Raw genomic sequence first — 24,866 nt, forward strand, 5'->3', positions numbered from 1 at the left:
TCCATTAAAGAAAGAATAATTCACATGAAGTTGCTTCAGAGTGGATCAGAGCACAAAGGAGAGAGGGGAAATTACAATTTTGCAAAAGATATGCACAAACAGCACATTTGGGCAACTGTGGATTGGTAAACTCTATTTTCCCTCCATCCTCCTATAGAGCTGCAGCATCTATCTTGTCTGAGCAGCATAAATACCACTTAGATACTAACTATGCCACCTTCTGTACAACTCTTGGTAAACATACACTGCCTAAAAAAAACCAAACCAACCAACCAAACAACAACAAAACCAAACATATGAAAACAAAAAAATCAACACCCAATACCAAAAAAACACAGAGTACTCCTGGATTTTACTGACCATCACCACTAATTTGTGCCACTCACTACCATTTTAAAGCATGAAATAGTCTATAACAACCTTTAAGTTACAATGTGGGAAGAAAGACTGCTGCATCACTTCCTATTTTAGTGCCGATGAAGCATTCCAGAACACTTTTGTCCCCTCATTTTACCTAATTCAACTACATCTAGCATTAAGATGTGCAACTCTTTCTTTTGAATTAGTATGTGATCCGTAACCCTTTGTGGATCCAGCCATGTAAGCTGAAATTAAAGGAAGAAAAAAACCCAACAGAGAGAAAAAGCAAGCAGGAAACGACTTGGCTTGAAACCTAGAGGGTGATGCCCCACGCTGCACAGGCTGTTCTCATTATCGAGCTCAGTTACTGACCCCTGTGTACAAGCAGGTTCAGTGCCTTCCTTTCTGGAGTGTGCTGCCTGCTTTTGAACTTGAGATGCTGAGAGACTTTATGAACAGAGCTGTTGTTTTATTTACTCTCAATTAATCATGCTCAACTGTAAACAAAGTGTCTGTTTTAGTTCTGTTGACAATTATCCACTTGTCAACATCTCCCTCAAGTACCTTCAGCATCTGGCAACAGCACAAAACTGCTACATCAAAATGAACATTTTGTCTCAATAAAAAGATAGACGTGTGGCAGGGTTTCATCTGTTTTCTAGCCCATCAACAGTCAGGCAATATTGCCACTCATGCAACCAGGTAGAAGTCTATTCCTATGGAATATTTATTTACAAAGGGAGAGGGAAGCCAAATTTTGTTTCTGTTAGTAAGGCAGACTCACAGAAGAAGCAAGAGCCCCTGTACCTCCCCATAAAGGCAGAAGCCAGCCCTCCGTGCAGCCTGCCTGGTGCCTGCCTGGGGCTCCTGCTCTGCTGGGACAGCTGCAGTCCCAGCTTCACCAGTCACCTTGCCAAAAGCTGCAGCGTAGGACTTGTTTATTTTGTGGTGCTCGGCAAATCCCAGTGTAAATGGGAACCACTTACTGGTGCCTCCCCAAATACTCACAGTGTGATAATCTTTCCACTACCTGCTACATGAGCAGGGCTTTTATCAGTCCCTGAGTCTCCCATACTGGTTTGAATTTTTTCCATTTTAAGCTTGTAAGGTGTAAGTATTCCCATTAGCTAAAAGTCCTTCCTGAATTTTAACACAGCCTCCCTCATGCTTAAACTGAAAGCTACAAAGCAAACTGCAGATAGTCTGACACCTTTTTGGGTACAGTCAGGTACAAATTGGACACTCCTTTTCTTCTGAGGAGGAAGGAATCTTGTTAGGTAGCCTCTCTAACAGGTGAGGAGGCCCCAGGGTGCTGGGCCTATGAAGAACATCCCCTCACACCTCTGAGGCACCAAAACTGTGCCACAGCTCTGGCTACCTAGAACTGTTAATATCATTTGAAACTTGATCACACTGTAGCAAAGTAACAGGAAAATCTGACTAACTTCACTGGAAAACACCCCAGCCCTGCACCTTTTCTCCACAAACCTCAGTTTTCTTCCCCGAATAAAATACTCAAGGGTGCAGGAGAGGGCAGGAAGCTCCCCTGAAGGGAGCGGGCAGTGCAGAGAGAGCGCATCCCGCTCCCGGGCCGTACCGTGGTCTGGGCGGCTCCCGGCTGCTCTCGGCGGGGCCGCCGCGCCCTGACACGCGCTAATCAATCTCGGCTGTGTAATTGATTCTAATGAGCGCGGCTGGCTGGCTCCGCGCGCTAACGACCGCCCCAAGTTGGCGGCGCTCCGGCCGCGCTCCCTGCCCGCAGCGCCCGGCCGGACGGCCAGCCTCCCCTTTAACCTCCTCCTTCTCCCTCCACAATTAATTGAGATATCTTTTATACTTGATCTGTTGTAAAATTAATGCCTAATTTATGTAATTAGTCAATTAACTGTAATTCTAGCATATGGTGCCAAATGCCCAGAAGGTGTTCTTGTTTCCCAGGTACTTATTTTGATGTCGTGAAATGCAGCTAATTAATTTTACATGCATATTAATTTCGGATCTATTTAGCGGCTCCCTTTGTGAAGGCAGATTTAATATTTGTCTTTCTAACCTTTTTGGGCAAATTCCGCGCTCGGTGTTGAAATGGAGGTGACTTTTAAAACACATTTCCATCGGTCTCCCTTTCCTCTGCGGATTCTCTGCTGACACCGGGTCGATCCCTCCTGTGTGAAGATGCACAAGGGCTGATTATCTATAGCTTCCCGCACATCTATAACTGTCGCAAGATACGGCTATTGAATTTAAATCCGATTAATATTTAATATTAAACATTTCTGAGGGAATTTTTGTTTGTTTTTTGCAAAGCACAATATCCCACGGACATTTTTTTTTAAATAGCTGCTCTTAATACAATGCTCCTCGGAAAAATTATGAGAATTGAAGTATTGCCTAACTGGAAAATGAGCGTAATCCTGATCGCTGGCTTCTGATGTTCGCAGTTCTCCCGCTTGCGCTGAGAAACTGCGAGCCCGCTACCAGCGCGCCCTGCGCTTGGCTGCTCCTGGCCTCAGGAAGCACTCGCGCTCCTCCCCAGCAAAGCGTTCAGGTTACGCTTCTGTCTCGGTCGGAAAGTGATCCCGTTAGATTTTGTCCATAATACTAGGAAAGATGAGATCATGCCTCTTCTTTCTGCTGTTTTTTTTCAGAGCAGAGATTAAGGGGTTAATCGCATCGTGGGCTTTCCCGCTCCCCAGACGCTGAGAAAAGATTTAAGTAGAAAAAGAGATGAAACCCGTAGTCTACGCTTCAAATTCCCAGCGATACCCTTTTTCCCTTTGCTGCAGAGGCACTAATTGCCGCATTACACTTATCTCTGGGGTGAAGGGAGATAAAAATGCACCTGGCTGAGGGGCGCAGGACTCCGCGCGTGGGGCGGATGCGCTGCCGCTGCCCGGCTCCCGCCGGCCCCGGGGAAACGCTTTCCTGCCGAGCGGCAGGGCGGCACTTCGCTCTTTGGGGCGTCTACGCGAGTGCTGTGGCGTCATAAAACTTTTTATCCCCCTTTCTGGATAAATTAATGAGCAATTTAATTAATAAAATCAGAGAGTAGCGTAAGTGCTATGATAATGAAGTTAAATGAGCGCGCAGTAAAATATTCACTAATCCAGCACATTGGCAAATGCCCCCTTAATTCTGCTTAGCACTAAAAGGGTTTTGAGCACCATAATGAGATTCCTCTGTCTGCTAATTAATTGACACTCTCCTGAATATTCATATGTGCTAGCACCAATACGTTCCTAATTGCACCGTGGAATGGATCTCAGAGGAAAGTAAATCGCCATAGACTTAATTAAAATAATGTATGCCAGATCCAGCTCGCTGAAGACGAGACATTTGCCATCAAGCGGTGTAAGAAAGTGGCACCTGGTTTGTAGCGAAAAATGAGAAGAAAATCTTTATCCCTCCCAAGGTGAAGTCAGCAGGGGCTTAGAAGCGCCAGGCTTTTCAGCCTGAAGATCTGAAAGCGAGAGTTTCGCCTTCAACCACCGCTGCCAGAGCGCGACCCGCGAGGGCGGCGCGGAGCCCGTTCGAGGGCGGCGGGGCCGCGCACGGAGTAACCGCGCTCCGCAGTTCAGAGCGGGGGGAGAGGGCTTCGCACGGCGAGGTGGGAGAAATCTGGTCAGGGATGCCCTCTACAGAAGCGTTCGGGGAAAACCGTTTGTCTCCGGCGAGGGAGGGGAGGAGGGGGAGGCCGGGAAGGAGGGAGGGAGCAGCCACATTTGTAAACTTTTCCTTGAGGGGAATCCGGTGCCTTTGAAGCTCAGTCTCTGAATGGATTGTTCTTTGCACCTCCAGACTAATACTGTGAGCTAATATTGTACATTTAAATTGTTCTGCTGTTAAAAGCGTGGCAAGTTGCAGTGAGGAATGAGTGCCTGCCGCTGCCTGGCCGCGGCCTCCATCCCGCGCCGGGGGATCGGGCGGTAGCTGCGCCCGGCGCGCCCCGGGGCTCACTGCGGCGGGCAGGCAGCGCCCGGGCCCGCGCACCCCTCGCAGTCACTGAAAAGCAGATGTGAAGCGCTTTGCTAGGTTTTTTCCTTCCCTACCAGCTCAGGAAACGAAAAGGAAAATTGGTTTCTTGAAAAAGACAGCTTTTAAAAAAATCACCACAGGTTAGAAACTAAAAAGAGTTTATTTGAAGACATACAAATGCATATTTATTATACACATGTAGGCATTAACAATGTAAATTACACCGCCAGCACTTGCTGGTTGTTTATTCATTAGATCTTTAGAAAATCTACATTGCCTGCAGATAGCGGGATGATAATGTGAAATACACAAGCAGTTTACCCAGGCAGCTCCGCCCGGCTCCGCGCAGTTCCGCACGGGGCTGCCAACAGGTCCGCGGGGCTCAGCGCCGGCCCCGGTTCCCTTCGGCTACCGGGGGCGCTTCTTGCAAGTGTAATTCTACCTTGACGAGAAAACGGCCGTGCCGACTGAAACTGCTGTCACTCAAAATACAGAGCAAGGGTATTACAGGTCGCGGCTCAAGAGAGAGCGAACTTAGACGGAAATACTTCCTAGTAGAAGAAATACGAAAGGGCTTTCCTCTGTATGACAGAGCAGACATCTCGCTCTCAGAGCTAAAAAAGCTCTGCCATTCCCCATGCCTTTTATTCCCACGTAAAATCGTTCCTCGCCAAAAGGGAAAAAATCCTCTATCAAATTCTATCCTCTTTAGCTGGTTGAATGCTGTATGACTACCACATCTCTCGATAATAAATACGGAGAAAAAATATATGGGAAGAAATCGCTGCGGGGAAATATTTTCTAAAGTTAGATCCAAAGAATCTCTTCCAGGAATGAAATATTAAAGAAGGTTAATATGGTTTTTGCTGCAGAGCTGAGGGTTGATGGGAAGACGGGAGCTTTGCTCGCGTCTTGAGTACAGCGGCCGGGAGCTGAGGCGGGCGGAGGATGTCAACAGATGTAAGGAAGCTATGGAAGCCGCTGGGCTCGGGAAACGCAACCAGCGCTTCGCCTGCAGCCGCCAAGCTGCCCTGTCACCGTCCCGCCCTGCCCTCCCGCCCCGCTGCACGGGCCCCGAGCGTACGGAGCGCTCCACCGCCCAGTCGCCTCCCGCAGCGCTCGCAGCCTCGAGCCGGCCCTGCGGATCCCTCTCATTGCAGGGTGGGCGCTGAGCCCAGCCGGCAGCACGGGGAGGGGCGGGCAGCCCCTCTGCTTTTGCGGCCACTCGGCGTGGCCGAGAAGCGCTGCCCCTTCCCCGTGGGACAGAGCCGCACCTCGCAGGTGCGAGCGCCGGGGGGGCTCTGGCGGGCCGTGCTGTCCTGTCCCGTCCCGCCGAGGAGCGGGGCCCGGCCGGGCCGCGGGGGCGGGGAGCCCCACGCTCGGGAATTGTGTTCCCGGTCCCTGGGCAGCTTGGTGGGTGGCAGCAGGGCGGGGGGCGGCGCGGGGAGGGGGCGCTGCGGCAGGAAGGGAAAGCGCAGAGCCCCGGCGCCCACACAGTCACACCACACCCCCCCACCGCGCTGCGGCTTCGCGGCGGCAACTTACGGATCTGTTTGCAAACATGCCCCCCGCCAACAGAGAGAAAAACACGAGCATTCAAAGTTCTGACCCTAATTAAAGCCTGGCTCGTTAAAGACTTCACACAATGCAGGAAAAAGTTTGCCCAAGCCTGAATTCCGCGAGCGGTTATTACCTTTGCTTTTAAAGAGGGGAAATAACCGTAACGTGCGCGCCATTATTCTTGTGGATATGCAATTTAAAATCATCGTCAATTGTCATAAAAACCATTTCACAATGTTTGGCTAAGTAATAACTTAGTCATTTAAAGGTGGTTTTGCCGGGCTACACGCACGTGCATTTCAAGAAAGATATGCATTGCTTATGGATTTTGAACAGCCGTTCTGACTGAAGAGAGAACCGGACTCAGCCTAATTTTTCTTTCTTTCTGGTTTTGCACGGAACACCAAGAGCAGACTTTGGGAGAAAGCCTGAATGGGCTGATCATGTCTTGTAAAAAAAAAGGTTCATGATAAAAAATAAAGTTTATGAAACGGATGGATCTGGAAAGAAGAATCCTTGGGGGGGGGGGGAAGACAGAGAGAGAAAGAAAAGAAAGAAAGAGAAGAAAGAAAAAGGAAAATCAAGTTTGCTCCACCCAGCTATTAACCAAAACACAATACCTTTTTCTGGGTGGTACTGCACAGAAGTTGATTCAGTTTTGACAATGTTGTTTAGCTATCATTTGCTATTTTGAATGAATGGGAGCAATCCCCCTTTTTACAACAGTTGTTTCCTATTATGGAGAGGTGCAGCAGTTGAGGGCAGACATGTGAAAGTGGCTGTTTGATTCCCTTTTTCATCCCCCTGACCCTGCCTTTGTCCCTCCTCACCCTGGGAATGTCACGCCTCACTACTTCACTTTGAGATGCTCTAGAAAGTGGCTTTGTTATTCCCTTTTAGACATACACGAAATTGTTCTCATTCCCCCTGCTGTAAAAGATACTTCAAATTGGGACTCGGTTCACAAGTGCAATGCAATTTGGCTTAGCTCAACCTTTGTTCTGCTTGTACAAATGACCAAACAGTGCACACATTATACAGTTGATCTACTGCTCCCTTTACACCAGAGTTAGCGGCTGGGAGAAAAGCAAGTTAATCCCTTCAATACTAAGGTGGCATTTTCAATATTTCCTACAATGTGAAAAGGAGAAGAGAGGGCAGCTTGAAATGCGACATTTGTTTAAAAGGGAAGATTAAAAAGAAAAAGTTTGCGAGGCCTCCCCTGATACTTCTCCAAATAAATAAATAAACAAACCAACAAATCCCAAACGCGTAGATAAATACTCCAGCACCTCCGGGAAGGCGAGGGAAGTTTACCACAAAGACAGGCTCTTAGGGCAATAACGTCGAGACTCAAGCTGCAATCTGCGCTAGCAGCACAGTACTTAACAAAACGCTGGGGAGTCACGGCTGATGCTCTGCCCGAGCCCGCGGCCCCGGCGCACACCTGCGCGGCCCCGCGGAGAGGGGAACGCTCACAGCCCAGGCGGGGCAGGTGCTGGAGACGAGGGGCGTGGAGAGAGGCACAGCGGGGGCAGCTCTGCGTGCCCAGCCCGGGCTCACGGCACCCGGTGTAACCCTGGCGCTCCTCGGAGCCGTCCTAGGGAGGTCTTGGGCATGTGGAGGGAGGGGAGGCTGAGGTGCTGCGCTTACCCGCGCGTGGATTTACCGCCGGCGGCAGAGGGAAAAGAGCTCTCCCGGGAAACCGGCTCTGGTCAGGAACCAGGTGCTGCGGGACAGCCCCGGGAGCCATGAGCGGGAACAACAGCCTCCTCTCGGGATTAAGGATTTCGGGTGGTCCCAGCGCGGGCTCTCTGCGCGCTGGACAGGGGCGAAACGGCTGCCCGGGTCCCGGGGCCGAGGCCCGATAGCGATGAGTTCGGCACACGGGGCACCGGCCGTCCTGGGGTGCAGGCCGGTGGTGGCGCAGCGGGCCAAGTGCCGGCTCGGGCTGGCGGCGTTTGGAATCCCCGACGGGGCTGCCGAGGACAGCGCGTTCGGGCAGCCGGCTCTAAGGAGGGTGACAGCAGCGAGGAGCGAGCGGGCGGTGGCAGGGCAGGGGCGGCCGAGCGCGCTGCCCAGCGCTGGGAGCTCCGGGTCCTGAGGGGCGCAGCCTGGCCCGGCCCCCCCGGGAACAAAACGCACTGCACATCCCAAGCTATCAGGAATACAGGTTTGGGGAGCAGTTCTCAGTCCAGCCTTGACAGGCAGGGGGAGTTTGTTTAGTGCTCATTGGGAAAGGAACAAAATCCTTTTGAAAGGGCGCTAAGTACTTTCACGCCAAAGTGGCAGATTTGGTGAAGAATGTGGGGTGGGACAAAGCCCCGCCGTTCCCAGAGCGGCCGCAGCTCTTCGGGAAACCGCACCGGGAATTCAAGCACACAGAAAATCAGGAGACCCTAAATATCTCAGTTTCCTTCTCCCTCTCGGCCCCCAAGAAGCAAAAGAAGCAGAACCGTTACCAAAAAAAAAAAAAAAAAAAAAAAAAAAAAAAAGAAAAGGGAAAAAAAAAAAAAAAAAAAGGCTAGGCTTAGCCGAAACGCGGCCACAACCAGCAGCCTGGAGTTGACTTTCCAAAACGGGGGAAGCTTGCTCAGAGCCTGGCATTGTGTTTTGCAGCCTAGGAAACCCTAAGAAGCTGGTACTTCCCCCCACCCTTCTCTTTTCTCCCAACTGGTTTGTAAATATTAACAAGGTTGTGAGCTATTCTCTCACACCGGGTGGATTTTTTTATCCTTGGAAAACTTCTTGGCTTCCCCCCACAGGCCCTCTCCCACTCCTCCCCTCTGCAAAGCTGCACACCTGCTTGCAGCCACACGGATTCAAAATCAATATTGTGTTTGTCACTTTTCTGCCTCCTTTTCCTCTCTCAACAGCCCCGCTTGCCACTGAGGCGAATTGTGGATTTATGGAGGAAAATTAGCATAAATTATTACCAAATCTGTAAACGTGTGTGGTCTTGCTTGTGGGAAAGGGGGCTATTGCAAACCTTCCATGCAGAAAGGTGGTCCATGATGGGCTCCATGCAAGGGCTGAATGGCTCTTGCACGAAATAGATTTCCATTGGGTTTGCACATTGATATAATTGACTTATGTGTATTTTATACAGTTTTCGCAACACTTCCTCTGAGCTCCTTATTTGAATTAGACTTCAGAAAAACGTCTATTTGTTTTGTGTTTCCACACAATGGATTCGGATTCACTTTCACCTTCTCCTCCTCCCTAATGTTGACTTTCAAAGTAAAAGGCAAATGCTACAAGTTACATTTAAATCCTATATTACCCAAGACTATCATCTGTTGCGTGCTTAGCACGAGGTGAAACTTTGGGTATCAACTACTGGGATGACTTTGCCTGCCCTACCCCTCCGCTCACACATTCCTTTGCAATGGAGAAAAAAAAAAAAAAAAAAAAAAAAAGGGAAAAAAATCGGGCGCCTTACAGCCATACCTCGTTTGCACTCGGAGTAGCAAATGACAACGGAAGTCGACTTTCCTTTAACTTTACAGCTCGCAGGTTCCTTTTTCCGTCAGTGGTTTGTTTGGTTTGGGGTTTTCTTTCTTCGAAAAGAAAAGGTACTGGCAAAAAGAAGAAAAGTATTTGTCAGTTTGTGAATTTTCTGAGCTGTCTTTTTGATAGACATCCCAGGAGCGAACTTGGGCTGAGAGACAAAACCTGAACTAGGGGGTGTTAGAAGTTGGGGACGGGGGAGATCTCTGTGTTTGTGTGTGTGGGAGGAAGGGAGGGAGGGAAGTGTCCCTTACACCCACATATTTGGGGTCTCTCAATGCAAAAATAGAAGCCTTCTGTCCGGTGTCCTAGGGGATGCTGGGAGGAATCTCTCCAGACATACAAGAGTATTGTCTTTCCTACTCTCTAGCAAATGTCCATCGTCTCATCATCCCTTACCCCCTCCCAAAAAAAAATTTTGGAGGTTGCCTTCCTGCCCTGCCCTGTTGGATGAAGCATCCCAGAGCCGGTTAACTGAACAAGGCAGCTCTCGGGCTCTGAACAGCACAAACACTCCCGGGCCCTTCTCTGCAAGGGGCAGAGCCATGCCTTCCCCCCAAAAGGGCTCGTTAGCTCGCAGCGCGGGGCCGGCCGGCTTCTCGGATTCCTAGAAACACAATTATTTGCTCATTATTCTCTAAACGACATCCTGCCCCGAGAGAGAGGGATTAGGTGGGACCGAGGGCAGCCGGGCTGGGACGAGGGAAGCACACACGAGGTCGGCGCTGGTCGCAGTGTGAAATGCGTTTTGAGGTTCCTGCCAGGTTTGAGGGAGCCCTGCTTGATGGGGATCGTCCCTCCGAGAAGACGCCAAGGCTCTCGCAGAGCCCGTCTCGCAGCAGCCGCGCTGCACAGAGCCGCTGCCGCGCTCCCTCCCCCCAGCCCGGCTATTTTTGCTGAATTAAGAAGGTGACATTATTCTTCTTTTCAAGTACTTCTGTTAATATTGAGAAACGTGCGCTTGCATTTCAAGCGCGCGCGCTCAGCCTCAGCAGCCATTTCAATATTAATGAAATTGTTTAATCTCCTAAATTCATCGTGTTTAAGTTATGTTTTGGTGAGTTATTGACCGACTCCGAAAATACTGTTAATGGAGTTGATGTGTATTCACCACAAAGACTATTCCTCCCAGGGCTCGCAGCTCCTGAGACAATCTTCAGTTCTGGCTCTAGGGTGACAGGATGCACTGCAGCCTCGGGAATACACATCATACAAACTTCCCTCCTGTTCCAGGGCAAGCCAGGGACCTTCCGGGCCTGATCCTCCCCCCAGGACACAAGGCTGGCAGTGAGTTGCTCGTCTGGGCTGCGGTTCCAGGATGGGGCCTTGGTTCCTGGGGAGGAGGGAGTACGGTGCACCAGAGAGAGCCGCAACTCGGGTGTTACGCATCCTGCCTGCTCCCACACACGCAAGTGCGCGCCGAGAAGCACACAGGCAGGCGAACAGTCTGAGACACATCACGCAAATCCCACAGAAGGCGTCAAGTTGACGATGTGCAGCACAGTGACGGCTGACACGGACCCATTAGCCCAGACCAGCTCTGCGGGACCCCCCAACCTCGAGGCCGGCCGGCCGGAGGGCGCACAAGCGGATCCTCCCCGGCCCCAGGGCAGAGCAGAGCAGCGGCGTGGAGGGCAGCTCGTTACCGAGCACACCGGGGCTGCGCCACGGCCAGCAGCCCGTTCGCTCTGGTGTTTTTAGAGCAACTCCCACGGCTTTACACCAACAGGTCCGCGGAACTAGAGCAGCGGTGCTGCACGGGCTCGGGCGGGGTGGGAGGGCGGGGGGGAGAGTAACTTCCCGGGGCGGCTACCGAGGAGCCCCGATCTTACCGCTCCTCGAAAGAACCTTCGCTCGGGGAGAGCGGATTTGGCAAAGAGAAAGTCTCTCGTTACAGGGAAAAAGGCTCGCCTTAAGTTAGCCAACAATACAAATCAGATAACAATGCAGAACAAACAGAATACCACAGCCAAGCAATTTCCATGTCAAACATCCCACTGCTCAGTACCTCCATTTGTAAGTGTGAATTGCAGACTAAGCTTCCTGCAAAGTCCACAGAGAGGTTAGTGCATACCTTCCCCCCCACCCCCAGCCACCGGGTACCATCGCACTGCAATTCCGCTGGCGGAGCCTTTTCACCCCTCGCCTTGTCTTCAAATGGAAATGATTCCCATTGGCCCAAGGTGTCCATGTAAATAGGTGTAAATGAAACCAGATTATGCCTTTCTCTCCAGCCCCCTCCTCCCCTCTCCCCTCCCCCTGCTCCCAAGGCGATTGTCATATGATAGCAAAGAAGTGGCACATTAATGAAGCGCCTCTACAGGGGTCTTTTCTGCTCATGTCACCACATAAAACTATCAGATGGTTAGAGGAAGGACATGGAGGCAACTACTTAGCTCATCGCCGTTGCAGAGAAGCAAACAAGCCTCTGCTACAGTCCAGCTGCCGGTGGTGTAAAAGAAGCTGATTCAGCCCGCGGAGGCGAAGGGAGGGGTGTACAAGAGGATTCCCAAAACCAAGCCAGCTCGCTGCCTCCTCAGGACTAAACCGGAGCAGCGTGGCCGCGAAAGGAGCGAGAGACACGCCGGAGGAGCGGGGTGGGAAAGAGTCCGGACTCCCAGCTGCGTCCCGGATGCGGACTGTCAACTTGCAGCAACTTTAAGGTCGGCATATGCAGGGGCTGGCATGGAGTTGGGTGGGAGACGAGGGGAGGGGACGGGGTCCCCTTCTCCGCGCCGAGACCAGAAGACAGAGCTATCACTAGAGTAACTTTACGGACGCGGGCTGCTGCGGGAAGGCCAGGCTGAGGGAGGCCAGAGCTGGGAGAGGCACATCGCTTTTCCCCCTCCGGCGGCACAGGGCTCCGGGCTGTTTTCTTCTGCCCTCATCCGCGTCCCTCCAGCCCCGCCGCCCCCTTCCGAGGGCTGAGATCCACCGTCCCCCTTCCCTGTGCCCTTCTTTCTCCAGCCCGGCCCCAGATCCACCGGCTGACCCGACTGGGTGTCCGTGCAAATCCTCTCGGTCTCACCCGTCTACCCCCTCCTCCCGCCCCCCTCCCCTTGTCGCTGCCCTTCTGCAGATCTCCGCGGGTCGCCTAGCGAAGATGCCTCGCCCGGGCAGAAACACTTACAGTGATCAGAAGCCTCCCTACTCCTACATCTCGCTGACCGCCATGGCGATCCAGAGCTCCCCGGAGAAGATGCTGCCCCTGAGCGAGATCTACAAGTTCATCATGGACCGCTTCCCCTACTACCGGGAGAACACACAGCGCTGGCAGAACTCCCTCCGCCACAACCTCTCCTTCAACGACTGCTTCATCAAGATCCCGCGCCGCCCCGACCAGCCGGGCAAGGGCAGCTTCTGGGCGCTGCACCCCAGCTGCGGGGACATGTTCGAGAACGGCAGCTTCCTGCGCCGCCGCAAGCGCTTCAAGGTGGTCAAGTCGGACCACCTGGCCCCCAGCAAGCCGGCGGACGCGGCGCAGTACCTGCAGCAGCAAGCGAAGCTGCGGCTCAGCGCCCTTGCGGCCACCGGCACCCACCTGCCCCAGATGTCCACGTACAACCTCGGCGTGTCCCAGCCCTCCAGCTTCAAACACCCCTTCGCCATCGAGAACATCATCGCCAGAGAATATAAGATGCCCGGGGGCCTCGCCTTTTCCACGATGCAGCCCATGCCGGCCGCCTACCCCCTCCCCAATCAGTTGACTACGGTGGGCAGCTCCATTGGCACGGGCTGGCCCCACATGTACAGCTCCGGCATGATCGACACCGCCACCCCCATCTCCATGGCCAGCAGCGAGTACGGCGCCTACGGCGTGCCCATCAAACCGCTCTGCCATGGGGGGCAGACTTTGCCAGCCATCCCCGTCCCCATCAAGCCTACCCCTGCCGCGGTGCCGGCCCTGCCCGCCCTGCCCGCGCCCATCCCCACCATCCTCTCGAACTCGCCGCCCTCCCTCAGCCCCACGTCCTCGCAGACGGCCACCAGCCAAAGCAGCCCGGCCACCCCCAGCGAGACTCTCACCAGCCCGGCGCCCGCCCTGCACTCCGTGGCGGTGCACTGACCCGGGCCGCCTGCACGGACGCTGCAGTCCCCTTCTCCCAAAGTTTCCTCGGAGCTCTCCTCCCTCTCCTTCTCTCCCTCCTTCCTCTTCTTTCCCCTCTCCTCTCTACTCTTTTCCTCGAAAGCAGAGACAACTCCCCGCGGGAAACTGAGGTTTGCCGTTCGCGTGAGCTCCCTTTCCGCTTCGCCCCTTCAGCCGAGCCCTCCCTCGTGGCTCGGCTTCTCCCCTGGTTCTGAACTTTGTTTTCCGTTCTTCTGAGGCGAAAGGAACCGGCCCGGCCCGCCCCCTCCCGCCCGGTAGGAACTGCCACTTGCATCGCTAGTTTTCCAAAAGTACTTCAGGCATCTTCGATTTGTCGGCGACCAGGCAAGCCTGGCTCGGCGATGCCTCTTTCCCTTCCTTTGTCTGGGGAAAAGCAGGGGTTTATACAGGACCGATCTTTAGTACCATAAACAAGGATGGCTGCCGTGTCACCGCATGAGAGCAGCGGCGTTTCCAGCCTCCAAGCAGCAAAGGCTTGGATCCTGGAAACGCCGGGCAGTGCTCGGTGTCCTTTGTGTGGGTGCGTGTCCCGTTGTTCCGCCGCGGGCAGGGCTTCGGCGGGGCCGGGCTGAGGCCCCGAGCAGGAGCGGCCCGCAGGTGAGGGAGCGGCGGGGGCGGCGCGGAGCGGGAGCCGCAGAACGGAACCGCGCCGGGCCCCTCTCGCCACAACTATCATGTTTACAAAGCGCCTGTTCTAATGTAAATACTGAACTTGCATCTGTACTGTAAATCAGATGAGGTCCTTTTTGCAGTACCTGTTGTAACGTGGATGTTTACTGTAGTTTTCAGGTGAAAGAGAAGGAGGAGTTGACTTGTCTGTTAACTTCTGATTAACCCGAAGGTTTGGGGAGCTGAGGTTTTCTTTGTTGTTGGTTTTTTTGGTTGTTGTTATTTTTAAAATTTTGTAGCTATTTATTTCATAGCTTAAAAACAAACAACAACAATAATTTTAATTAAAATAAACCTGTTACCAAGCACACGACCCGACATAGCTTAAAGAAAAGCTGCTGAAGTCACTGATAAAATGTGGAAAAGTAATACAACAGCAGGTACAAACTGTGGAGGTCATCCTGATTTCTGCTGGAGCTTTGCAGACAAGAGAGAGGGGGCTAGGGAAACTGTAAATGTTTGTGCATATGAATGATTATAAAATGTGTAAAATGCACTTTTGTTTGATATACTCCTTTCTAGTTTTAGGTAGTTTGCTGGAAACCGAACTGTTGTTCTGTTGTGAACTGCTTAAGTTAAGAAAAAAAAAGAACACCCCCTCCAAACAGCATTAATGTCTATTGAAACTGTAAGGACATTTCTTTTTAACTTTTTTTTTCCTGTACAGAATAAGCATGGCATTTTAAATATTGGTGTTCTTGTTCCCAGCATGTGGTTAAAAAGTTAAAAGGTTAAAAAGTGTCTACGTTAAATTATGAACCTAGTCGTCCAAATAATATTTTCTCATTAAAATATGTAAATGCAGATTTAGTTTCTTATTTGTCTTTTTAAAGAGTTTACACAGGAAAAGTAAAAACATTAGTTCATGATGAAGGAATAGTGTTATTCCAATATTTAGATAATCTAAACAGCCTTTTCACTCAAGGTTACTATAAATATAGTTATTAACTTACCACAACTTCTTAGATGAAATTGTTGATATCTCTGATTTACCAAAGGGAGAGTGCATTCTGTGGGGTTTATAACTATATATCTGTACATCTGTGCATACACACACACATCTGCATTTGTGCCCTATACGCTTAAACCAAATACAAACATGCATTACATTCACGCCTGGGTGTATGTATACTCATCACCTACTTACTCCCAGTTACATTTACTCTAAAAAGAGTAAAAATTAGTGATCTTCTGCAATACAGAGCAAACATTAAAAAATCTTTAAAGAATTAGTTACTTTTTTACAACTGAGAACACTGAATTTTTGTCAGCGGTGATTTTTCTTACAAGTGTTATCACGAAATCTTTTTTGAGTAAAAATGAGCTATTGTAGCATTTTACCTGGCATTTAAACCTCCTCAAGCACAAGTTAGTCCAACCATTGCTAGAATTTCTCCATCCCATCCCTATTGATCAACACTTTCCAAAACCGGTAGTTTGCAAAGTGTGACACAATTGTACCCGGTTTTCTGTAATTCAATATACAGTCCCTTTCAAAAAGTAAGGGCAAAGTAGTTACAATGAAAATGGGTTCTGGGCACTTTCTAGGGGAGTTCTCCAAATCTGCTAGGGATTTTACAAGGGTTCTGCAACTGTTGAAAATTATAGAAGCATTCTAGTGAAATGAGTAAATAAGTGCCTTGGAGATAGGGTAGTCTGCGAGCACAGTTACCAGATAACCACATGCTGAAGTGCCCACTAGCAAGAAAACGACATTGTATTCTAATGAAGGGACAGGATTCACGAATTCTACGGCAGTGATGTTACAGAGGTTTTGTCTCTGACTGATCTCTCTCTGAATTTCTGGACCACAAACACAGTAAGCGACATCCCCATTTCCTTACTACATACCAAAAGGTCTTTGCAAAAGTTTTTAGATTAATGCAGAGGGCAATTAATCCAGTTGCGACTATTTTTTTTTTTAAAGAACGGATCCCACACACAGAAAAAAGGTGGAAAATACATGAATCATTGGGCTGATTAAAATGCATGAAGCTGCTAAAGCTTGTCAGATGGGGGACAACTGAACTCATTCATCAAGTCCAACCCACGATTATATCAACACGATCAGTTAAAGAAAGCATTCAAAACTTATCACCAGATCAATGGACACATAACTCGACAAACTTTTCCTAAACAAGCGATGACCTACATTTTTAGACAACGAGGACGCTTATTCTCCTTCTCTTTTTTCTTTAAAGATCTAGCAGTCAGAACAAATCCTCAAGGATGAAATGCGAGCTCAACTAACAAGATGAAGCTGCACTTTCAGAGTCTTTTTTTCAAGCGATATAGTTACGGCAGAGATAAAGATCTGAAAAGATTATGCCCCAAAGCAAAACATTTTCAAAAGGTGCAGTAGCTTTCTCGCTACATAATTCGAGCGTGTGACTCGCCACCGTACGTTTAAAGTGCCATTTTCCTCATTATCTCTGCGATTGCCCGAGACTGCCCAAGCCAGGGGACCCCCCGGCCTCGGCGCCCTCTCCCGCGCCGCTGCCGCCAGCGCGCAACCCGCGGGGCCGCCGCGCTCCTCCGCGCATCTCCGCCCGCGCCCCCAAATGTTGTGATGCTGGTTTCAAACAAATACTCAGCTCAGCGCGTCTCTTGAATTTACTGCTTTGACTTGTTAAATCTCCCTAATGGCTCAAGTCCAATGTCAATAAACACAGATCTGAAATAGAGCAGCAACAGACAACAGCGCGGAGGGAAGGGGCGAGGGGGGCGAGGGAATCAGCCGCGGCCGAGCTCTCGGTAGTGTTTAGACATTTGGGGGGGGGTCGGGGGGATTATTATTTTTTTTTAAATTTTATTTGCCAGGGAGACATTATTAGCTAGACGTACTTAATGCAAAGACACCGTTCATTCTAGGCAAAAGCTCTTTTGCGGAGGATGGGTTAGAGCAAGGTAAGCCCGAGAACCCAGCCGGGCTTGGCGGCTCGGGGGTTTGCTTCGTGTCAGCACATGGTATGTGAATCCTTTCTCGGCGGCGTATTTTTTTCCCTTTTTTTTCCCCCTTTTTTTTTTTTTTTTGTGGTTCTGTTTTGTTTTGTTTTCTCTCCCCTCGACATGTGACAAGACACCACCCCACAAGACTGAATCCTCTATTGAAGACAGCCAGCTCTTTCTCACTCAGAATATTTATTTTCTCTCGAACCGCGCCTTGCAGGGAAGGGCGGTCTGTGCCAGGTAGGGAGAAAAGAACTCCCCGGTGACCCCTGAGAGGGAGTTTTATGAGCCAGCCTTTTTTCAAAAGTGGTCCTTGGGAAAGGGAGAAAAAACTTAGCAGCTTCATCAACTTCAGCGCCGAATTATCTCGGAATCTTAATATAAATGTCACTTTGTGGGTTGGTTGTTTTTTTTTGTTTTGTTTTTGTTAACAAAAAGAAACCGAGGCTGTGAAGCCTTGGAGGGGCTGTATTTGTTTCTTTTAAACTAACAACAAATTATCTAATTAATATGTTTCAATTACAGCATGAAAAAGAGAGGCTTTGGACCGCCTGCAGTGGGTTTACAATAGCCCCAGAGCCCACTATAAGAATTTACAATAACTTCACATCTGTTTCTTTATTTCCCACTTTTCGAGTCTAAAACTCCTCTTCAAATCACTTCAAACCGTGGCCCAAGTTATGAAATATGGTCTCTCTGCCAGGAAAAAAAAAAAGGTAGAAAGAAAAAAAGGACAAAACTTTGGAGATCGAGGCTTCATTTGCAAGCTAGAAAGTGAAAGCCCCATTGAAGAGCATTAAACAAATATATTAGAATTCTGTCACTTTATGCAATTGAGTAGATCAAATAAAGGGTCCCAGGCCACTTCATTCACTCTCATTCACTTGAATAGAAAATGCAAAGAATAGCAAACCTAGACTGGGCCACCGATGTAGATTTAGCCCTTTTTTTCTGAGAGACAAAAAGGCTGAATTTTCACAAACACATTGCTGACTCGGGGACTAGGAAACCAGCACTGAAACCCCTTTGGAATTTAAATTCATTTTATCTTCCTCTCTCTTTCTGGGTCCCTTTGCGCTACAGGGCGAGTTGCACTGGCACCCTTGCTTGGAAAAAAATACAATACAACAAAAAAAATTTAAAGGTTCCAGATTTATACAGCAGAGCCACAGTACAGTTTGGGAGGTGCCGTTTATATTTGCAAAGAGAAAAGAGGGACGATCGGCCCTTTGCCCTAAGGATCGCAGCCCCTTCTGGAAACGCTTGGGCAGAGTGTTCTCTGCCCGGCTGCTCTCCGGGGCTGCCGCGCTCGGGGCTCTGAGCACAGCGGGGCTGCCACACCCCGGGCACCGCGCTCACCGGGGCTGCCGCGCTGCACGGAGCCAGGGCTGCGGCTGCGGCATCGCGGGGACACCCTCGGCTTTACCTAGTGCTGGCCTCGCCCTGCCTATGCCCGCAGGCGAGGCCGGGCACTGTGGCCGTGCCGCACATCGCAGCGCATGGCAGCGCGGGGCACAGCCGCGTTCATCCGTGCCAGTGCCTAACAGGGAGCGAGCGATGGACAGCAGAGACACAGCTGCTCTTCTCACAGGGATGGACCAGAGGGTGCCAACTGCAGTATGCCGACCTAGATGACCCTGCCCTTCCTTCTGCAGCTTTTCCACGTGAAGGTACCTTATGTGCCACCCTTCCTCTGCTGGGGCCCTCAGTGCTGAGGCGGCCAGAGCAGGGCAGAGCACCTCGGCATCCTCTGCCTTCTGCTCCCTTCCATGTGCCTGACATGGCCACACCAACATGTCTGAAAGGTTAACTCACACCACAACTGTAGGCACTACTAAATAAAGGCTCTTGATTTTGCACTATTTCGTAGGGCCTCAATATTAATTAAGTAGTAAGTAGAGTATTTTGCATTAATTAGAGCAGTTCCTTAGAGAGACATTACAGCCAAGACTAATCTTATACCACAGGAAAACGCTCAGCATTTCCACTGCCCCCAACTACTGCAGACAGCACAGACCACCTGCATGTACTGGGCTTCTTTGCAAACATTAACCTGCAGACATTTTTCCCAGGGATGATGTCAAGGCACTGTGGGGGTTGCAGATTCCATCCTCCTTGCTTGCTTTAGTGGCTACTGGATAGACAGTAAAGATGGAGGGATTGAGCCCAAAACACAGACCTGGTCCTACTCCTGGATATGCTCACCAGCCGCGGTCTTGACAGCTTATGGTGCCTTCTCAATTTTAAACACCTCTAGAACAGCTGCTTCCTGCCAGAGCATCTGGGAACTCTTGTTCCCAAGGCAGTTCTCCTGAACAGGCCCACATATTAGTTCCATCTTTTAACGGTCTAAGCTACTAATTAGGGGACACATTTATTCCTACTATCAGCAGCACCACTGCATTACAAATTCAACATGAAACAAATACAAAATCAAATGAAACAAGCAAAAATCGGAGTCTGTCTTTTGGAATACCTGAATGTGAAAGCACACCAAGTCATCCAGCTCTGGCTAAAAATAGCTGCTTTAAAGATTAGGTCACACAGGATATTCTGCTGCAGAATATCAAGGTGGACAAAGCACCCATTTCAGAGCAGAGAAGACAATTCTCCTGCTCTGCTGGCCACAGATGGCAACCATTTCTTCACACAATTACAAGCCCACCTCTTCCACACCACAGAAGTGCAATTATTTTCCAACTTGAGCAATATAACAATCTGATTTTCTCCCACCTCTTCCTGTATTTCTCTCCTGCATGGGCATTCTCTCTGTGGCTCTGACTACCAAATTTTCACTTCATCTTAATGATGTGTATTCCTGGGAGCAGAGTACTGGGATGCTGAAAGGTTCCATCAGCATCCCAGGGTCTTTAAAAGGCTTTTGCATTGTGCCTTGGAGATATCTCTCCCTGAAGGCTAATGGGAGATAAACAGTTCCCCCGGGTCTTTCCCAGTGCAGTGCTGGACCCACGGACACACAGCTTGTGTCTCCTCTCCCTGTGCTCCTGCCTCTCCTTAGTTTTCCCAGGGCTGGGTTATTCAGACCAGTGAGGAGACCACTCAGGCACAGAAGGATGGGAACAGGCCTGCATGGGCTTGCTGAAGGAGACCACAGTTTGTGTTTCTTTGCAATTGGTGCTGAATGCACTTGAGCCCTTGTTGAATATAATTTCATGATTAACCCTTATAATTTCCAGGTTAAGGAAGTTCTCTGGAGAACAGGGAAGAGGATCAAGAGAAGGCTGATCCCTGTTACACATAATTTGGCTCCAAATTGCTGGGTTTTGCATCTGTGAGAACTCTAACAGAGAGAGAGAGAGAGAGAGGAAATCTAACACACATGAAGGCAGATTTTAATGATTTCTACACCTGAAGAAAGTTAATAGTCATATTCATTTCTTTATTGAGCTAGAGCTTCCTCATGTTTGCTAGACCTATAAGGGTTTGGTACATCTGGAGGCCCAGGGAAGCAGACACACTCCCAAATGTACATGGGGACAAGCTGGACCACCCTGAGCTGCTCTCCTCACTGGCCAAAGGATGTGGTTTTAAAGTAATTTATAATTTAAAATAATTTAATCACTTCATGATTTGCAAGGCTGGCACCAGTATTTTTTCCCAAAAAATGACATGTACTGTGTCCAGCAGAAGAAGACACATGACTTCCACAACAGAAAATTCCCCAGGAGGGGAGTGTTGTCCCTTCCTTCTTGCCCTGTCACTGCTGAGTTTTCTCAGCTCTCAGGGATAGAGACCTCTGGTTACAGCACAGCTCACCCAAGTCATGCTTGCAAATGAGTTATACAAAAAGGGTGGGGTTCAGGGTAAAAATTTAATTGCATAAAAATCCCCAGAAAATTCCCAGTGAATTAAATAGAGTAAGGGTTTCACTACCAAGGTTTTTCAGAGCATTTAGATGATTTTCTAGTTAGGTAACTAATTTATCTTTTTCTCAGTTTGGGGTCACAGTCAGTGGATGTGGAAGTCACATACAGCTGTACGCATGTGCCCTAATGCTGTGTGGCCATGGGCAAATCTGAAAGCTTTGGAAAATGTCTACATCCTTTTTCATTTTTTCTTCAACTGTTAGTCCAGTGATTTCAGACCATAAGCCAGAAACATTTTCTTTTGCCTCAGATGCAAAAGAACTTGCCAAAGAAGGACCAAACCCAGACCGAACCATGGGGCCCTATGTTCCCCTCTGCCTATAACAAGGTTTGGGGGATTTTGCTGTTGGGTTTTTTTTTTTGGGTTTGGTTTTTGGTTTGGTTTTTGTTTTGTTTGGTTTGGTTTGGTTTGGTTTGGTTTGGTTTTGTGTGTGTGTGTTTCGGGTTTTTTGGATTTTTTGTTGTTTTTGTTTGGTTTTTTTCCAGGTGGTTGTTTTGTCTTGTTTGTTTTTGAATTCTTGGAGGAAGAAAGCACAGCTCATAATCTGCTTTTAGGATGCTGCTAGGGTTCTTTTCAAGATGTGGGCTAATCTACTGAACATTAACAAAATCACAGTCCTAAATATTTTTGATAAAACTCTAGAAAGCTTTAAGAAATTCTCTTTTCTGTGTTTTGACTCTACTTTCTCAATGGTGAGGAATTTTTCAATTCCTCTTGCATCAAAACCACTTTATCCACTTCTCATCAGTAATACCTCAGACACATTCCCTCCCTCCTTTTCTAACAACAAATCAATCTCTGGAAATTCTCCAGCATTCAGGTTCTCCAGGATTGTTATGTAAAGCATCAGGTACTGTAAAGCCTTTGATAAAGTCTTACTAATACTGGATTTTCTTCTGAAAGTATGACTAAAAGAGCTAGTAGATGAATTCCTGTGAGGAATCCAGAGAGGCTTTAGCTAAATCAGAGCCATAGGGCTGGTTATGTCCACCCAGGAGACACAGCAAGGCCAGAGAGGAGCAGCAAAGCACAAGAGGGCTGAAACTCCTGCTCTGCCCCCACACAGCCAGCACTGGGCAGCACAATGTGGAGAATGGACACCACCAGCTGGAGCTGGGCAGGGACTGACTGCCCTGAAATCACCTCGTTCTCTTCCTCACTCCTTCAGTGAGCAAAATGAGAGACAATTAACAGTGAATTCCATTGTCTGTACATAGTTAGGCATTACAACTTTTCATACTGCCTGTATATAGTTATATATTATAAATCCCTTTACTGCAAGATGGTTTGGGATAAGTCTTTTGAAAGCTCTGGCTCATCTTGCAGAGCCTTGCTTTTGAGGAATTTGGGTTAGGGGTTTATTTCCTTTTTTTTTCCTTTTTCCCTGTCAGAAGACATACAAAGATATGTCTTTTTATCAGCTTGGCATTACTCTGAGATTTTTCCATAAGCTCAAGATCAGGGTCTTTTGAAGTCATTGCACAGGAATCACCAGGGGCACCTATTGCATGTTCAGATGAAGGCTCTCCACTGGAAAATAAACCCAGCTCTGCCTGTAGCACTCACAGTCTATCAAAGTGCTCCTCTTTCTCTATCTGCATTGATGTGTCCGAGTTGTATTTCAGAGAACAGCGTTTTCCTCCTAACTGGTCACAGGCATAAATTATAAAACAAAATACATTTCCAAAGAGAAGTAAAGCCTTGTCAGACCACGGAGCAGCTGACAGCCATCAGATCACAGAGCCACCCAGAACATTAGAAAAGAAGAAAGCACATGAGACATCTAGCACTCTGGATGCCTTGTTAGCCCTCCCTTTGCAGTAAGGACTGTGTATATCTAAGTGCTGCTTTTTCTTTTATTCAGAATATCCCAAGTCCTTCGACTTTATTCTATTTTCCTGAGCATTCTCTTTTGCCAGTTCCTACAACTAAATAAAACAACCCCAAACTGTTTCTCCATGATCAAGCTCCGATTTTTTTTTTTCCTAAGTAAAGATATACTGCTTAAAAGGACAGTTTTGGGGTCAAATGCCGCTGCAAAGAAACTCAATGGGATGAATTTGGGTCAGTAACAATGCGTTCCTTAGTTCTCAATGCAAGTCAGGGAGGTTATGGTTCTGTGAATGTGGATGTGGCACAGTTGGGTAGGAGGTCAACAGCACAGAGTTAAGTACTATTTTCAGCATTGTCTTCTCCTTCATCCTTTTGAGGATACAAAGCAGAAGCTGTCAGTATTCATCCACTTGAGCTCTGGAAATACCTCTTAGGAAAGCTGGGAACTGATCTGGTAGAAAAACAGCAAGCATCATTATATAAGCCTGGATCCTCAGAGTATCCTGACATAAGGTGGAATTCCTTGTATCTCTCAGATCAGCAATGGTAAAAGCCTTTCTCCCTGGAGTGGGGGATGCAAATCATTCCTGTCCATTTCTTCACAGTGTCAGACGAGAGGAAAGTCTGTCCCTTGCACTGCAGACCTTGAGGCAGTGGTTTTGGTCATTTGTTTTGTGTTAGCTCAGGTAACTCACGTACCAGTCGCATCACAAGACTTCAGAGAGGTTAATTTATCTCTCAGAAGCTCCAAACCATGGCTTCTCACTGGGGCTTAGAAAATGTTCCACTCTTCCAAGCATGCTACACCATACAGTGTAACCTTTCTCTCTTTACATTAGTAAATAGTAACTGCAAATTTGAAAAGAGGGAACTTCTTTGGTCCAAATATTTTTTTCATTCTGCCTAAACCTTCTCTTCACTCGGATGGAATTATGATTGACTCATATTGTCTGGGTGGAGGGAAAACCCCCTAAAACATTGCTTTAACTAGAGTAAATGGACTGGACAAACACTAACCTCTACAGCAAGCTACCAAAATCTGCTTTGTTGCTCCTTACTTCAGCCCAACAGAGCTGGTGGCATTTCAGTCTTGCAGAGCAAGACTGCCAAATACAAGTTCATGTACAGAGTTCCTGTGCTGCCAAGCTATGTATGCAAGCACCTACTATGTGCACAGAAAGCATCAAGCCCATTAGGTTCAAGAAAATGGGCATGAAAATGTCACCAATATTGTTTTCTTAAAAAACAAAAAAATCACATTTCTCAATCCATGAGGACAACTCAAAAGTCAGGGCAATAAGGTGCCATCTATTTATTTATTCCTTGCAAGGCAGCCAGCAATGCACAGCAGCACATACAAGAGTGTAAACCAAAAGATTCAGACTATTCTTGGATGTCTCCATTTCATCTTTCATTTGCTGACATTGTGTAATTAACACAAAATCATTGGAAAAAATCAACAGTCTGAAAAATATGCGCTAAAATATTGCTGTAAAGTGTTCTTTCAACTAGCAGCATCCAGGCCCTGACACAATGAAAACTTTAATTTGCTCTTACAGGCTCTCTCCAACACCCTTGGTGAGGACAGCACTAGGATTTCATTCTGCAAATTCTGTAAGGAAGTATTAGTACTAGCACTCAGGGATCTTTCTCTGGACACAGAGGCTTTTCAAGATTGTACATGCCCATTCTTTATGCTGTTATCCTTTCAGTCCACAATACAACTGCCATTGATCTCAGTGGGGATGGCTGACAGAGAGCAGTACTGAAAAGCACACTGTAGTGTAAGCACTGGAATAAATTTACCTGATTCCCTACAGAAAATGGCCTTTGTTCCCTAAACTATACCTGCCCAAAGAGCCCTCCCCTGTTATTTCTGGATGATAACCTACCCAACACGAGCAGAGGGAACAGAGCTGCCTGCTGACTTGTCAGAAGATGCACCCACTGCTGGCTGCCTTGTTACTGCTGTACACAATGAACAGTGCTTGAGTTCAGGCTGGCTTTCCCTCAGGGA

General features: G+C 48.6%; 2 protein-coding genes across 5 annotated transcripts in view; one reads left to right on the forward strand and one right to left on the reverse strand.

Moving 5' to 3' along the window:
- Positions 1-24,866, reverse strand: part of LOC146432811 (uncharacterized) — a 211,122-nt gene that overhangs the window by 90,918 nt on the left and 95,338 nt on the right. For all 4 annotated transcript variants that reach the window (XR_014854328.1, XR_014854330.1, XR_014854329.1 and 1 more), the window contains exons 3-4: positions 9,343-9,470; positions 2,411-2,522 (exon numbers count right to left, since the gene is read on the reverse strand). Coding sequence is in view for 1 of the 4 variants with exons in the window: in XM_085070843.1 (XP_084926969.1) it covers positions 2,411-2,522; positions 9,343-9,470 (240 nt within the window). In the remaining 3 variants the exon portion in view is untranslated. The remainder of the gene's footprint in view (positions 1-2,410; positions 2,523-9,342; positions 9,471-24,866) is intronic.
- FOXB1 (forkhead box B1) lies at positions 11,697-14,943 on the forward strand. Its single transcript, XM_085070818.1, has 2 exons — positions 11,697-12,065; positions 12,482-14,943. The coding sequence occupies exon 2, from the start codon at positions 12,506-12,508 to the stop codon at positions 13,466-13,468; it is 963 nt and encodes a 320-aa protein (XP_084926944.1). The 5' UTR covers positions 11,697-12,065; positions 12,482-12,505; the 3' UTR covers positions 13,469-14,943.

The sequence above is a fragment of the Lichenostomus cassidix genome, chromosome 10 (genome assembly GCF_008360975.1).
Source record: "Lichenostomus cassidix isolate B80296 chromosome 10, HeHo_3.0, whole genome shotgun sequence".
Classification (NCBI taxonomy): Eukaryota; Metazoa; Chordata; class Aves; order Passeriformes; family Meliphagidae; genus Lichenostomus; species Lichenostomus cassidix.